At 39.4% G+C, this 16,811-nt stretch overlaps 1 protein-coding gene across 7 annotated transcripts in view; it reads left to right on the forward strand.

Annotated features, from left to right (window-relative positions):
• Nucleotides 1-2,300: 2,300 nt before the first annotated feature.
• Nucleotides 2,301-16,811, forward strand: part of SHQ1 (SHQ1, H/ACA ribonucleoprotein assembly factor) — a 58,324-nt gene continuing 43,813 nt past the window's right edge. For 6 of the 7 annotated variants that reach the window (XM_064724394.1, XM_064724392.1, XM_064724396.1 and 3 more), the window contains exons 1-9: nt 2,301-2,416; nt 4,452-4,634; nt 5,093-5,157; nt 5,595-5,717; nt 6,492-6,640; nt 7,311-7,423; nt 9,277-9,404; nt 13,886-14,040; nt 15,302-15,355. In XM_064724394.1, coding sequence (XP_064580464.1) covers nt 2,310-2,416; nt 4,452-4,634; nt 5,093-5,157; nt 5,595-5,717; nt 6,492-6,640; nt 7,311-7,423; nt 9,277-9,404; nt 13,886-14,040; nt 15,302-15,355 — 1,077 coding nt within the window. In that variant the 5' untranslated portion in view covers nt 2,301-2,309. Of the gene's footprint in view, nt 2,417-2,471; nt 2,555-4,451; nt 4,635-5,092; nt 5,158-5,594; nt 5,718-6,491; nt 6,641-7,310; nt 7,424-9,276; nt 9,405-13,885; nt 14,041-15,301; nt 15,356-16,811 lie in introns of those variants that run through there. The other variant, XM_064724393.1, reaches the window with a different exon arrangement.

The raw sequence follows: 16,811 nt of genomic DNA on the forward strand, positions 1-16,811 counted from the left end.
CTTTGCCTCAGCATCAGCCCAAATGCAATGAACAACTACGGTTTCAAGAGTTTCATCCAACTCGGATTGTGGCCAGATATGAAAATGTAAATTACTTCATGCTAAGAGAAAATAGCAATACTAAATGAGAAACTACAGAAAAACCACAATGCATAAACATATGCTCTTTCCCAAGAATATATGGACTATAATAAAACCCTACCAAACTTTATACTTAATGAAAAAAAGTACCAGTGGTTGAAATCCTCGAGCTGTTCAAATGTGTGATTTTTGTATCACCAATACAATCACTTTCTTCTCTAGATGTATCAATTAAGCCCTTTTAGTAATTTTGTTTTGGATTACCATTTCCAAGGTTGCCAGATTTACTCATTATTATTAGCAATGTAGAGCAAATTGTGCTTATCATTTACAAAGCTTTATGTTTCTATTTCTCAAGCAACCAGCAAGTTGTCCTAATTACTTGCCCACAACATTGTAGAAAATTCATTTTAATTCTTCTGTGCTCCAGTAAATATGTACCAGCTAAATTCCCTTCATCAGAGAGATGCACTAATAGATGTAGTCTTTGTGCATTTCCAAATAAAACTTTTTCATTGCAGCTCTAAAAAAATTCAGTATGTATTTTACAGAACAAAGCAATACACATTCCTTGGAGATGCTACTTCACCCTTTACTTCGATGGAAAAGCAGAATGGCTGATGCACCACTTTCTTCACTAAAATCAATATATAAATAGTTCTGTTACAAGGAAAGTATTAGCACAAAAAAAAGAGAAAAGTCTGGGAGTTCTTAGGCTCTAAAAAACAATTCTGAGGCAGTCTTGGAAAGTGTCAGTGAGACAAGAATAAATTCTCAGAGAAACTTCTTTATCTTTCACAGGCTTGTCCTGAAATTTGAACTTATCCAGAGAAGATGGTGCCTACTGGTTCATAATCCAGTTTTCTGTCCAATATACTTATTGCAGATTACTTTGTAAGGTCTAAAAGTTAATTAGTGCTGAAGTTCTCTGGAAATGCATCAAAAGTTTCTGAGGACGTGACTGAGGCCTTGTTCCAAAACAAATCAGCATCTGAAATTAGATATCATTAATTTCTTAACATGAAAAAAAGCTTTTTATATGCCATATATTTTCAATTTCTGCACGTGAAAAACTGGGACACAAGGAAGTTTAGGCTGAACATTAAAACCATCCATCAATTTTAAATCAGTGGGGATAACTATCTATTTTGAAGCAAACTATTTAATTTTTGTGCAGTACTTGAACTGCTGGTTCAGTTCAGTACATATTCAGTGGATTTCCAGTGTGCAGGATTGTTTATCTACTTTTTTTTTTTTAAGAAAACTTTATTAGGAGAGGTTACATAATTATGCTTTTTTTCCCCTCCAGGAAAAATATTTGAATGCATTTCAGAGAGGGCAGTAAGGCAGTCAGCAGCATTTTAAAATGTAGAGAATTATTTAGAACCAGAATACCTCGCATGGTCCAAAGGCAAAAAAAATTAGATGAATTCTATATTAGGTGGTACATTTAATAAGTGACACCTTTTAAAAATAAATAAATAAATAAATTTAATAAATGTTACATTTATTTAAAAAGTAATTATTATAACTTTTAATAAATTACAGCTCTTGGATCTTCCTGTTCTCCTTCCTGCTGTATTTGTTTTGATCCACCAGGATCTGTCCCCTGTTCACCCTGTCAGTGTTTGCACTAATCCAGTAGTTTAGAGGAGCTTTATGTAATTGGGAATTCCTCCTCTGACCGTGCTCGTGGGGTCACTCTTCTGTTTACTCATCTTCCACCTTATCTGCAGCAAAGGAGAAGGCAGAGGAATGTAAACATAACAGAAATAGCACATTTGTTCACAGGAATAGTACTGGATTAACCAGTAATGGTGTCACAGAAAAGAAACAAACCATCGCCCCAACACACTCGAGTTCAATTTCCACGCTCGAGTTCAATTTCCACACTTTATGAAAAACAGCTGCTGAAATAAAATACGCTCAGTCTGTGTACGATGTTTTATGCAATCACAGGTAAGAATTCATTTATTTGTCCAGACGATGGATTATGATTTTCACCCTAAACGACCCAGCTTTACACTGCCCACATCCGTACTGCCTGTTAATCACTCCCTTTCCAACAGCTCCTGCAAACATCAAGAAACTCCACCAAATTTACGGGCAGCAAGAATTTACAGCAGATCTTTAAATTTCTGTACGTTTCCCGCAAAGGAGCAGAGTTACAAACACCGAGCGGCAGGGCAGAGCCCGCCGGGCAGGGTAGGAGGCGCTGAGGGGCGGCCATGAGGGGAGTGCCCGTAGCGGGGCGGGCACGCCCGAGTGCGCATGCGCGGCTCCGCCCCGGTGCGGGCGGGCGCGGGAAGTGGCGGCCGGAGCGGCGCGGGGTTCAGTGAGTGACGCGGGCGGGCATGGCCGGGGCTGTTCCCGGTGCTATTCCCGGGGTTTGCCGCTGCCAGCCGCCTTCCCCGAGGGCTCTGTCCCCTTGCAGGGCTCGCTGCTGGGTAGCTGAGGGAGGGTACGGCCGCAGGTCGGCGCGTGGCCCGGTGCGACGGTACCGGCGGGAGGCTCTGTGCAGTTTTGGGCTCCTGAGTGTAGGAAAGAGAGGGAGCAACGGTGATGGGGGGTCTGGAGCCTCTCTCTGATGGGGAGAGACTGCGGGAGCTGCGCCTTGTTAGGCTGGAAAGGGGAAAAATGAGAGTAATGTACGTAAATACCGCCAAGAGGTGTCAGAGCACGGGACCAGACTCTGTTCAGGGGTGCCCAGCGATAGGACGGGGAGCAGCGCCCGTAGAATGAAACACAAAAAGTTTCTCCTCAACGTGAGGAAGGACTTTGGCATGGCGAGTGTTAGAGCACGGAATGGGCTGCGTGGGGATTGTGGAGTGTCCCTCTCTGAGGATATTCCAGGCCCACCGGGGTTCCTGTGTCACCTGCTGCAGGTGACCCTGCCTTGGAGGGGTCCCCAAACCGAGCAATTCTGTGTTTTAATGCCGAGCCTCGCATGCTCCATCCCTGACCCTGCCCTACTCCCTCTGCCTTGCCCTGGTGCGCAGGAGAGGCTGGAGATGTGATTATTTGCAGTCTGAGTGTTGTGTCCCAGTGGTTCCTCAGCTGTGAGATACCGGGGTTTGGGGTGATCAATTTGGGCCAGGGATGCTCCAGGTGCAGCGGGAGAGCCGGGCCTGGTTTTGGAGCTGCTGTTTATTTGTGAGCCTCTGACTGGGGAAAATAAAAATGCACACTGGCAAGTCATCCCTGAAGAGTCCTATAAGCTATTGGGGTTTTGGTGCCTCTTAGCTGTGCTTATAGTGTTGAGAGAAGAAGAAAATCCACAGGAAAGTGCATCTGGTGTACAGGTGTAGGTGTTCTACAAGCCAGGTGTTTCCTATTTAGCTACAATTCCATAAAACACCTGGCAGCTTCTCAGCCTGGGATGGGTGGGAATGTTAACCCTGGAATCATGTGATATTGTGAAATGGGAAGTTTTAATATTTTTCATACATGCTGAGTAAGGCTAATTACCCATATGAGAAAAAGGGTGCTCAGTTAATTTAACCTCGTTAATTGTTAATGTTTTCTGGCTGTTCATAGAATTGTCAGAATGGGCATATGTTTAGTAAAGGTAACTGAAAGTGAGTGAAAAATAGTTATTTCTCAAATAATAGTTCTGTTCTGGTTTTATTTGTTTAAATATTTTAAATAGTTTTGGTTTAAAAAGCTAATTTTCAAAACTATGTGACCTTTTGTAAACACACCTTCCAAAACAAACAAATCCCCAAACAATCCATAACTGGGTTCTAAATTAAACATGAGATAGGAAGCTATTGAAAGGTCAGACAACTGTATGTTAGGTAAATAACACTCTATAAATTCCTTTTCTTGTGCTAAATATGTACATACATACATATGGTTCTGAGGGAATGTGTTCTCAGGCAGTTACCTCAACTGCCCTTGAATCTGTTGCTCATATTTTGGCTAATACGTGTGTGAATTACAAAACACAGGTCTATTTGTTGGAAGTATTACTTGTTTTTAGGATTTTTAATAGTGATTTGTGTTCAATTCACTAGAGAACTGCAAAGGTCTAAGATCTGCTGTGTGTGAAATTATAAATAACAGTTAGGAAAAGCTGGAAAGTTTTAGAACTGAATTTTAATGTGGTTTTCCCATGGCATGTAACAGGTGCTTTCCTGTACTCCAGCTCTACATTCATTTGTTTCATTAAGGTGCAGAGAGGTGGTTCCTTCATGTTTTTGATAACACTTTTATGCTGTTGCTGTTATCATCAGTGTTTTCTTCTTGAGCATGTGGAGGCTAATTAATGTGGGAATCCGAAATGTTCTTACAGAATTTTGGAGAGGCATCACTTGCTCTCACAAATTGGAAGCTACAATGATCCTATTCTTCTTTTCCTGTTTCTGCAGGGCCACACAAGCAGTGTTTGCTTTTCCTGCTGGATTCATCATGATAACTCCAGCTTTTGAACTGACCCAGGACCCGGATTTCCTTACAGTGAAAATCAGAGTGCCTTATGCCAGAGCTTCAGAGTTTGACATTTACTTTGAAGGGGAAGATTTCAAGTTTTATGCTAAGCCATACTTTCTCAGGCAAGTAGTAGAAAAAGTTTTCAGAAGTTGGTCTTCATAGTAGGAAATGAACTTAATTTTGGTCCCTTCAGAATGTTCTTCATCTGCAGCTTTTATTCTGTTGACTACAGACAGCTCAGTTCATGCAAAGATTTGGTGTTTTTGGATCTGGCCTCTTTGTTCCTAGGCATTAAATCATGTTAAAGGGAATTGAAAGAAATACTTTTCTAAATTTACTGTGCAATGGCTTTTTAATTGTAGATGGCCAGACAGCTCTCTGGGTGTAAATTTTGTAGAGTGTGTCATTTGCTGGGAGGAATCCAGGGGGATTGAACTGCTTGGATTGCATTTCTGTGAAGAGGAGTGTAGCTAGGCCCTTTGTGCTGCTTTTGGAATGTGCCTTACATTTTTATAGGCTGAGACATTAACTTGCAGAATTAGTCAGGCTTTCAGTGAGGCTTCTCATTTTTTGCCTGCAGATTGACACTTCCTGGAAGAATTGTAGAGGATGGCAGAGAAAAAGCATCTTACAATACAGATGAAGGTATTGGTATCTGTGTCAAAAAATGTTGCTATTCCCAGTAATTTATGCTTTAAAAAAAAAAAAGAGACAAGGCTGTAAGTTTGTTGCTTGCAGAACTTTTATTACATGACTTAATAATCAGATTGGTGAATGTAGCTTCTGTGGATTGTTTGGGGTAAGGATTAAAAATTAAATAAAGCTTGCTTTCTTCTGTTGCTTTTTGTTTATACAGTGTAAGTCAGGAGACTTCAAGTAGTTAAATATTCTCTTTCATGTTTTATCATTAAAATCCTGAATTGTTATGAAATAAGGTTAAAAACATGCACAGGGATCATTGAAAAATAAATGTTACCTGCATGTGTCCTACTTCCTCTGAGCCTTCCTCACAGAGGAGGAATGCACGTTTGCCTGTCTCAGATATTTTAATGCAATTATTATATTCCCACTTTTTTTTTAAGGTACTTTTACAATTCAGTTGCCCAAGGAGGTTCCTGGCCAATATTTTGAGGGGCTGGACATGCTGACATCTCTTTTAGCACCAAAGAAATCAAGATCAGCAAAACCTTTGGTAGAAGAGATGGGTATGACAAAATCAATCCTGTTTATACAAGATGATACATGTGTGTAATGAAACAGTTATTGATCTGTAGAGGGATACATGTAGAAAAGTACAATATTTTTATTATTGACTAGTCCAAGGTATGAGAAGGGTGTGAATAAATAAAAGTATGGATAAGAGCAGAAATAAATATCTTGTAGATCACACACATGTCAACTTTAGGGGTTTGGATATGTTTAAATCTTTCCAAAATATGCTTAAAATGTGCTTTAAAAAATGCTGATGCTCTGTAGGGCTTTGTACCCCTCTAGTGGCTGTAGGACACACACACAGTTGAGTCTTCTGCTTTCTACAAACTACAACTGGACTATTAGCTCAAGTGAGAAGCTAATTAAAACCACAGGTTCTGGTGCATGTCTTGCTTAACATCAGTATTTAACAGACAAAAATGTTTGACTGTCACTTTTTAATTCCTGCCTTAAATTATTGATAACATCACTTGGGTTCTGTCAGGGTTCTCCTAGCATCAAACGCTGATCTTACTGAATTCAGTGGAAGATGTTTTTCAGTCTGAGGGAGTGCATTTAAAATTTAGTGTTCCTGATGATCATTTTTGGAAGTTGGGGAGTTTGAAGCGGGACTTGGGGGTTACAGGTCTGTATGACTCAGTGTTGAGTGAGATTTCTTAAAAGATGCAGTAAAATAAGAAAGGCAAACACAATTAGCACAATAAACCTTTCAAATAAATAGCATGTATTTTTCTATGTAATAATATTTTTTTCTGACCATGCTGTAGATGCAGCTGCCTCTGCTGAGCTGTGTGAAGAGAATGAAGAAGAATTTGACTGGGAAATGGAACAGATTCCTTATGAAGAGAGCCCTCCAGCCCTGCAGCACCCCTATGGGTTTGGGAATTTGCGCTCTGGGGTGTTCCAGAGGCTGCAGGTGGGTGAACTTTGTCTTCTCCCATCCTAGAAGTTCTGGGTAACTCTGTAGGCTTCCTTGCTCATGAGACAGCTTTGGAAAAGTGCAACTCAGTTATGTAACTCTAACTTGCTATTGTAGGAATCACAGTATTCCCAGGGCTTGGAGCAGGATTGCTGTTTATGAGTAAAGTATTGACATTGTTTGGACATGCATGCTGCTTTATTACCATGAGATTTGTGAAGAAAGTTCCCATCAGGAAATGGGATGGGAAATAACTACCCAATGATGTTTAAAAGGGCACTGCAATTACCTATTAATTAATGTACAGCCACTTCAGAGAGTGAGAGTGTTCTCAAAAGTCACAAATGGTGTGTGATTCTTGTCTTTGTTGGGGTTGTGTGCTTTTGTTTAACATTGCAAATCTATCATAATGTAAAATAACCTCCCTGTCTTATGATAAAATGACCTGAATGGACTTGATAGTATCATGAGTTCTAAGGAGCTTCAAATAATTGCATTTCCTTGGAATTTTGATGTTTTATTTGCATAGTGGAGCCTGAATTTGGAGATTGAAGCTTTTCTAGGGATTTCAGTGCAATTCTGATAAGCATCCTACTTAAATTCTTCCTGAATCAATCTTGTGTGCCCTACCAGAGGCTTGGTTCTGTGATTTTGTTGCCATTTGCAGGATGAGCTCAGTGATGTCATTGACATCAAGGATCCAGACCAGACTCCTGCAGAGGAACGGAGGAGGAGACGTTTGGCAGCTGAGGCTGCCAAGTTTGAGCCTGATCATTACCTGTGAGTACTGATTAGTGCTGATTGACCTCAGGTACCTCTGAAACACATTCCCTTCTCACAAATGATTGCATTTAAGATCACTTCTGGAAAGAACAGCTTTCCTTTTGGTCTGGTTTTGTCTCATCAGAGCATCCTTACCTTAGTGGGTATTTTTAGTGTGACACTGACACAAAACGTTGCTCATTTGTTTTGGGGTTACTCAATTGTTTAATTACTGTATTTAAAGGGGGCTGCTGTCAGCTGTTGCAGAACTTTGTTTCATACTTCATGTCTTCAGCAGCTGAGCAGCCACTCTGCTGGCATCTTGGGTTGACAAAATCAGAACTTTTTTTCACCTTATGAAAAGAGGATTAATAAACCACACTTGTCTAAGAGGGGGAATTTGAGTTTTGAAGCTATGAAATCTTGTCTTTGCCTTCATCATGTGAAACTTGTTTTATAGCAGAATGAAGAAAATGTCCAAACCAAAACTTTGCGTTTCTTTTATGCTTCGTTCCATGTAGTGAGGTGAAAATGATTCTTTGTGCCTTTCAGGTTGGAGTATTTCAGGTCAAGTTAGGTTCAGATAAGTAAAATAAATGAAAGCCACGAGATTTATTAATTAATTGATTCCTGCAAGATGGATCTGGTGGGAGAAGAGAGCAGTCCCCAGTGGGGAGAATTAGTACTGTGGTGTGTTTTGTGGGGACAGGAAGGCTTAACCCATTTTGAGATTTTTCAGAAGGTAACTTTGCAGACCTGGATTTTTTCCTCAGTTGGATGTTTCAGAAGCATCCTCATGTCTTCCTGTAACACACAAAAAGCAGAAGAGCTTTGTAGAACTACATTTCACTAGAACTGAAGTAGTTCCTAACCTCTAATGGGATGCAAATTGCAGTAATTTCAAGTTTCAATTTTAGACTCTGTGTTCTGGCCTGGTAGAGCTACACCATTTAGTTTAATGGCTGTGTCTGGGTTGTTTCAGAACAGATGATACCAGCCTTTCTTCAACCAAAATTGTTTTCCTGGGGAGAACAGAAGCTCTGGTAGAAATGGGGGCAAACAACTGTTCTGGTGGCCTTGAGGAAAGTGTACCCTGGCTGAGAAGTTGCTTTGACATTGATGGGAGGCAACAAAAAAATCTGTCAGTGTGAGAGAGAAGCAGATTGCATTCTGTGCTTAAGTTTTGTGTGGTGATGAAGAAGGTATTAAAAAATTTCCTGTGGGTTTTTTTTAAATTCTCAGTATTTATACCATTGTTTGGCTTGAAGAAAAAGCTCAGCTGGTAATAGGAGGCTTAGAACTTGAATCCTTTAGGATAAATCCTCCCAGAATTGAGATTTTTACCACAGTGGCTTTGTGCTGAGATGGAGGTGATCTCCCTTCCAGGATTCATGTACAACTCTTCTTTTTCCACCTTGCTGCTGCATCTCCTTGTCCTTGCATCCCCATCCCTGCTTCACCTTTACCCTTCAGCTGCACAACTTCCTCCCAAAAACTTCCCTGGCTCTTCAGTGGGAGAGCCACCCAACAAAATGATTTGTCTGAGAAGCCTTTGGAGTGTTTTCCTTCAGCTGCACTCAGAACAAATCAGGTTGGTTCAGCTTCATGTGATGCTGCAAGCTCAGTAATTCCTGGGCTTCTGGGTGGCTCAGGAAAGGTGGAGGAGGTAAGGAAGGAATACTGAAACATAGGAGAATATTGTGCTTTCTTAGATAATTACTATTTTCTGCTTTAAAGTCAAAGTACATATTTCTAACATGGAAAATAACCTGGGGCCAAGTGAGATGTATTCTATGGATGTGTTAATATCTACCCACATATAATATGAATTGAAATAAATAGCATATGAAAGTTCTTTTTATTTTCCCTAGAGCTGATTTTTTTGAAGATGAAGCTATTAAACATCTTTTAAAGTACAAACCCTGGTGGATTGATGCTCATAGAAAGATGACAGCCTTGCAGGGAGGAAGTCATCAGGAACATGACAGTCCTGCATTTGGTGAGAATATACATATATATATAAATATATATATATATACACACATCTGTTGCTTGAATGATAATTGCTGTGATGCCATGTTATAGCTTATTGTTCTTAAAGCAAATTTATTGCTCTATTACATTCAATATTTATTACTTTATTATATTACTTTGTGTCTCAAACTTTTTCAGAAAGAAAGCTCTTTGTGTCCATTTAGAAACCTGAAGGGATGTTCCAGGGTGAGTGGGTGACCTTGTGGGAGCACTGCTAACAGATAACTGAGGCTGCCTCCCTGCACACAGTGATTACTGAGAGCACTGCAAGTTACTATTGAGCATTTTCTCCTATTGTTCTTCATTCATTTCCTATTTTGTATGAAAATCTGATATTCCTAAAGCAGATGATGATAATCCCTTCAGCAGGGGCTCTCAGTGCACTGATAATACCTGCACTTCCCCATTTTCTCTGGGAGAAAAATAGAATTTGGGTAGATGTTGTGTATTTTACTGTGAATGTAATCTGATCTTCATTCCTGGTGTCTTTTCAGCCTCTGAAATTGTTAATTATGTCCATCATAAACACTTGATTTAAAAAGCAGTGGACAGAGGTACAAGAGGCTTGAGAATACAATAATAAGGCTTCCTTTGTTTGTTTTTATCCATTCACTCCATAGTAAATGAAACACTACTCCTGTCTGCTTGGCTTAAGGAATATAATTAAAATGAAGAACTGCTGGATGATTTTATTGATAAGGAATGTTTCTCCTCCAAATTGAGGTACCGAGGAAAAACATGTCTGTTGTTGGGTTTTAGGGTCAAAAAAAAAGGAAAACTCCTCAAAAGCCTGGCAAGGCTGCTAATGGAAATTACACAGAAAAGGGACTTTATAAAGGATCATCTTTGCTCCAAACCATTTGTTATAACAGATATCAATTTATTAATAAGAATGATCAAAAAAATCTCACCTTCATGGGGCTGAGTGGAGGGGCTCATGCTGTTCTGTGAATCTTGAGGAAGTTCAATAACAAAAGAGGCATTTTGGAGTTTGGGTGATGTCACTGCCAACAAACCCACCCATTTCCTTGGAGAAAGTTCAGTTTTGGTAACATTTGTGCTGTTTGGATAAGTGACTGCAATCAGTGGAGGTTCCTGGCCCTGAGTGAGCTGTGGTGAAGGAAACCACCATGAGAGGGAGTGCAGGTTCTACGTGAAGGTCTCCTGTGCTGGGAGAGCAGGAGGGCAGGAGGGCTCCAGGCTGTTCCCCCAGCATTGAGCATCACCAGGATGTGTCCCCTGGGGTTTCTATTGCTGTACCAGCCAAGGGAATGGTGCACTTATCAGCAATTCCTCTCTGGCCTGTGGGGAGGAAAGGTTTGGTTTTGAATAAAGACATGTTGCTCCTCAGCTTAAATGTAACAGTGAGTTTATGGTGGGAAAGAGACATAAAAATTAGCAGATTCTTTAAAAATTTACTTTCTTATTCAGAACCACTGAATAAAAATTTTTTTTTTCTTCCTTTTCCTGACTTACATTGATATCTTTTCAGTTGTTATCTTTATTGGTTTCTTGGAACCAAAATCTTGATTACTTTTGTCTTTATAATGTCTTTGGCTGCAAGAAGTAATTAGAAGTACAGATGGCCTTTTTTATTTTTTGCATGACATTGCAATTAACTGAAGATTTTCTTGGTTGATTACTGCTCTTATATTTATCCCTGGTTATTTTCTCTTTGTTTTTACATCATCAAGTTCTTCTAATGTCTCATTACCAAATTTTTTTCTCTTTTTGGTTCATCTCTTCTCATTAACATTTAAAGTTTTCATCTCTCTTCTGTCCTTACTTTGAATCTATTTTTATTTGACCTTTTTACTTTTTCTCCAGCTTGTGTGCATGGTTTGTGTATTTTGCCTTTTTAAAATTTTTCCTTATCCCAAGTGTCTTTTCTTTTTGTCCTTTTTGTGCATCTTACTGTGCATTCTCTTGTTCACCCTTAGAATGTCTCATTCAAGTCAAGTAATACTCCATAAAGCCTTATTAATTACACAGCCTTTCCCATGAGGGGATAACATTTTTGGAAAGCTTCCTTGCTGCTGCTGCTGAAGTTTACATTAGTGTCTTGCTTCTACAGATTCCAGATGAAAGGGTTTGTATTTTCTAACAGTCACATTCAGCTTGGTTAAGAGTTCATTTTTATTCTACTTCCAATTGCACTACTGGAAAAAAACTCCTCTTTAGGCAACACAATAATCTTCAAAGGCTCAGGCTGACATATGTATTTAATCTAACATTTATATGCTCCAAGGATATCTTATTTTGTTCAGGGTAACCTCTCATGCTTACAGTGACTGTTCTCTTTTTTATTTCTTTATAGAAAGAGAAGCAATTTCCTCTCAGAGTTCCACCTTTCAGTAAGGCTTGGCTCAAATATATGCCATTACTGGTGGATTCATAAGTTTAAGATGGATTACTTTTTTTTTTTTATCAAATTTCTGTCTACCTGCTTTGCTCAGTTTTCAGTGCTTTGCATCTTGTGTTCCTTCCTGGCTGTGCTGCTGAGCAGTTTTTGTTATTTGTGAGGAAATTCTGCTTTTTATTCATACAAAACTCCTAATGACTAGATTCCACTGTGAAGTGTCTCTGGTTTTAAAAGGCAAGATAAATATCAATGATTAACTTGATTCTGACTAACCTGCTCTCTGCTGACTTCTCCTCCTCCCTCTGATGTTGCTCATTCCTTAACCTACAGGGGTAGATGCACACATTTAAAAACCTTACAATTGTAACATAATATTTCAGTTTAAAGGAAAAAAAATTAAGGAGGGTTCAGTTCTGCTCAGTTCTTCCCCTTTGGGAGAGCTGTGGGATTCAGGCCTTGGCTTGACAGGATCATGAACTGAGGCTCTGCTCTCACCAGCAGAGTATCAGAGGTGCTGCCTGGGCTGTGCTTTCCTGGCTGACCACTGAGTCAGCTCTCTGTGTGGGTCCAGCACATTTTATCTGAGTGCCCCCAACACATTTAGAGCTGCAAGTGTCATGGTAGTGTGGAGATAGAGATCTCCCAGTGATTTAAGTGGTGTTATCACAGTGTAAAATAGCAGTAGGGCTGTAACAAAACACCCTCTGGCTGTCAGACCTCATCCTCCCCTCAGAGATTAAGCTCTGCTTCACTGACACTGCTCCTGGAGGACAATTTGAAGTATCTTCTTTTTTAACATGAGGAATGGCCAGCTTAAAACAAGTAAAAGAGGTGATTAAAATGTAAAGGTAATGTCTGCAGCCTCATCTGTCAGAAACTTTGTGAGATGAATGTCTGACTCCTTTAGATGTGGATATATTAACGCACATTTATATTCTGGCATGGTTTTGCCACTGGCAAATGCACAAAACAATTTTAAATCAAAGTTACAAAAAAGTTGCCAATTTAGCTTACTTGATAAGTAGCAGCAAGTGCTGCTTTGCATCAGATTAATACTGATTGTGGTACAGATTGTTAGCTGAAACTTGGCAGTGTAAGTGTACAAAAGTGTACAGGCTTAGTACTGCAGAAATGTAATTACAATTTTAATTGTTCTGATAATTTCACACCATGTACTTGGAAGTACAGGGAAAACAAAGTAGGTGGTGGTTTGGACATGTTAATAATGAGTTTCAGGCTTGGATAATTAATTTTCAAAAACTTCAGGCAATTGATAGAAATTTTTTTTCAGCATTGAAGTATTTTCTCAGAGAAAGATATTTTATTTAGAACACCTGGCACTTGCAGCAACTTAATGAGCATCTTGTAACATTTACCTTTGGGAATTGTCTGGTCTACATCTTGTTTGCTGTTATGGAATAGACCTGGAATTTCTGTGTTTATGGTCCAGTTGTAGATGTTATGATGCTCCAGAGTTTGAATTTTAAAGGAAGAAAACTTTACTGCTCTATTTCATTAATTTCATTGGGAGTTTCTTTGGTGTTTAAAAGTGAAATATGGTTCATGTTTACACTGAAGAATCAACTTACAAAGAAATTCACTGATAGAACAGAGATACATATTCTGTAGTTGTGATTCAGGGGGTGATACTGACCTGCTTAGCATGAACAGAAAAAACAGAGTTAGAGCTGCCATGCTCTTTCTAAATTGTAACTTGCCTCTGGATTTTTGTCCCATACAATGTGGGCTTCAGAAACCTCATTTTACTTGGATCCTGATTGTGTATTTATCCCTGTATAAGATATCCAGGCATCCACAGAAACCCTTGGCACCTGGAGAGGGTCAGAGCCATCAGTGTGTACATGCAGTGCTGTCCTGGAGCTTGACATTGAAATGAATATACCAGAGATTAATAAAAGTTAAGAATGAAAGTAAGAGTGATTTAGGCTTTTTCTTGAGTGATGGGTGACTTGTGATTAGTTACCTGCTCCTTTTTAAAGACATTGTTGAGGTAGTATTACCACCTATTAAAGTCAATGTGCCAGCTTTAAATTCATAATCAATTATCCTTTTACTTTTTATAGTTGTCTTCTCTGAGGCAGAGAGAGAGCAGATGAGGAAGTTCACAAATAAATCTTTTCTTCTGGATAAAAGGAGCCGCCGCCACGTATATCTTGGATTAATTGATATTCTTCTGGCATATTGCTATGAGACACGTGTCAATGAAGGGGACAAGAATGTGAGTTAATAAAAGTCAAAAATAGAACATGTTTTAGGAACTTAGTGCTGGACCCTGTACTGTCATTTAGGGAACTTACCTTTTAACATGAACTTATTGCCAGGCATTAAACTTACGTGATGAAGTTAAAATCAAACACTTTATATCTCTAGATTTGGTGCACATGGGGATTAGTAGGATTTCTAAACACCTCTGTTTTTCTGCAGCAGCATTGGAATAGGAGAGATGTGGAGTAGCAGGAGATTGCAGGCAATTCTGTGCGGTTCTGATTTCTGTATCTCGGTTTAGGCAAATTTAACAAGTAATTGTTCTTTTTTGCTCTGTGTGGATACCTTGCCCTCTTGGAATTGCTTCCCAGATACACCTCTGTGCCTCTCATCTCCTGTGCTGATATGAACCAAGGAGATGTATTCTCAATGCTTTTAACCAAAATATTGGCACATGTCATCAAATCCATTCTGGCTTAATCAGACTGACACACAGGGCATGGGCTGTAGCATGACAAGCAAAACGTCCAAACCTGCTGGTTCACCAAAATAATCTGGGATTGTAGTTGTGTTGCATGTTAGAGCTGCACAGAATTGCAAATCTGCCAGGACTACAGTTGTGCAATTCTTTATTGGTTTTGCAGTAACTGTATGATGTGTGTGGAAAACACACTGGGGTTTTTTCTCCTTTCCCTCCTGTCCTTTTTTTTTATTCCCATTTAATAGAAAACCAAGACATTCAGGCCACACAAATCTTTACTAGAGCCAGGATTATAGATCAAGGCTTTCTGGCTTTTTGCCCCAATCATCCCACTGGACCACACTTCCACTCAAATGCTATGAATCTGTCACATATTAAGAATAATGACATTTTACATGTACTGCTGGCTTCAGGACCCTCTCTGCAAGCCAAAAGGCTTGAGCTGTTTTCATGAAACAAGGCATTTGAGCTTGGCTTTTGTTGATTCAAGTCTCTGTTGCTTTGTGCAAAGGGACAGAATTCCACTAAAATACCATTTCTCTGTGTATTGTTATGTTTTAAAGATTTTGTGCATGGGCTGGATCATCCTGCTATGGAAAGCAACTCAGTTATTCAACATCTGCATTGCAATATAATTTTTAATGCTGTCCTGTGGCCATTTCAATGCACATAATGTAATTACTGCTTCTTATTCACAAAGATTCTTAAATTGCTGCCAGAATGTTATCTTAAATAGTTTGCCAGCAGTGTTGGATTAGATAATACTTGTTTTACTGTCTTCTCTTAAAATCAGGTTGAATCATCTTGGAACATCAGGAAACTGAGTGCAACATTGTGCTGGCTGGAGGTAAGGTAAAAGTAAAGTTTAGTGTTGTGTTTTTGCTGGGTTACTTGGGTTTTTTTGGTGTTTTGTGTTGTTTCTGTGCCAAGTTTGCTCCTTTAGGATTGAAGATTGATTACTTGTATATCCTGTTTTTAATGGTACCAGAAATTGATTTCTGGGCTCCAGAAGTTATTGGGCATGTATTGCTTTACCTGCCCCTTTCTTTTCAGCCTTACTCTTGGAATAATAAAGGTTGGAAAAGACCTTTTAGATCCTCAGGTCCAACCATTTCCTGCACAATCACCACGTTCACCATTAAACCATGTCCAGGTGCCACTCCCTGTTTGAGCTGCTGCTCATCCTTTGGAACCAGCAGGGATCAGAGGAAAGCCTGAATTCCATCTCTCCACATTCAGGTTATTCACTGAAAGCACCCAGGCCTGTGCAAAGAAATTGTTACAGAGCTGGGGGTGGGAAGGACTGGACCTGAAATCCATTAATTCTTAAAATGCAGGAAGGTGGAAAGCTCTGAGCTGAGTCTGCTGAGCCAAGTCTCACTTGGCAGGATCAAAACTGAAACTGGACAGGATTTTTGGGTCCAGTCCTTCAATCTCTTCTAGTGTTGAATGTTACATTCAGTTATAACTTGTATTGTGACAACAGGTTTTCTTTTATTTTGAGTTCTGCAGTAGCAGGTTACAAAGGACTGCAGTAAAAATGCCCTGTCTTAATTCACAATTTTTTTTCCTTATCCATATCCTAACATAGTGAAGGAGTTTTCTGCATGTGCTCACCCTCTGATAGAGCAGTTCTTGTGCAGCCTGTGCCAACAGTGTGTTTCACACCTAGAGAACTCACAATCCTGGCACCAAACTCTTAATAACTCTCTCTGTTAGATAAACCATTAGGGCTGGGAGTTTTCATCATTCTGTACACAAAAAATTTGCCTCAGTCTGGTTTGTTTGAGCTGACTGCCATTTTGCTGGCCATGACATGAACACACCTTAGCCTCTAAATATTCAATCACAAACCATAAATGATTTAAATGCTTGCTGGTGATCCATTAAAATGAACAATGGGTTGAGGTAGTCACAGAATGCAAAGAAGTGCTGGTTGTCAGCAAAGTGCTTTTATTAATTTTAATAGATGGAGAGTTCAAGATGAAATAGGTATTTTTTTAAATTCATTAATAAATGGAGCATTTTGTCTTGAAAAGTGAAAGCTGGAAGGGAAATCACTTTTAAAAAAGTCTTTAATAACTCCTTAATGCCTCTGGCCTGCGTAAATTAGAGGTGTTCCTCACTCATGAAGGAGGACAATGAACTGTTCTCCCCAGGCAGGTATATTTGTCCCTGTCCTGAATATCTAGAGTTTTCATGAAAAGCAAAGTCATGTATCATTTTTTAAGTTCTTACATGTACACATGTATTTGGTTAATATCATATGGATTTAATTTTCCTTTATTCTTAAAAGGCTTTTT

Source organism: Zonotrichia leucophrys, chromosome 12, assembly GCF_028769735.1.
Source record: "Zonotrichia leucophrys gambelii isolate GWCS_2022_RI chromosome 12, RI_Zleu_2.0, whole genome shotgun sequence".
Taxonomy (NCBI): Eukaryota; Metazoa; Chordata; class Aves; order Passeriformes; family Passerellidae; genus Zonotrichia; species Zonotrichia leucophrys.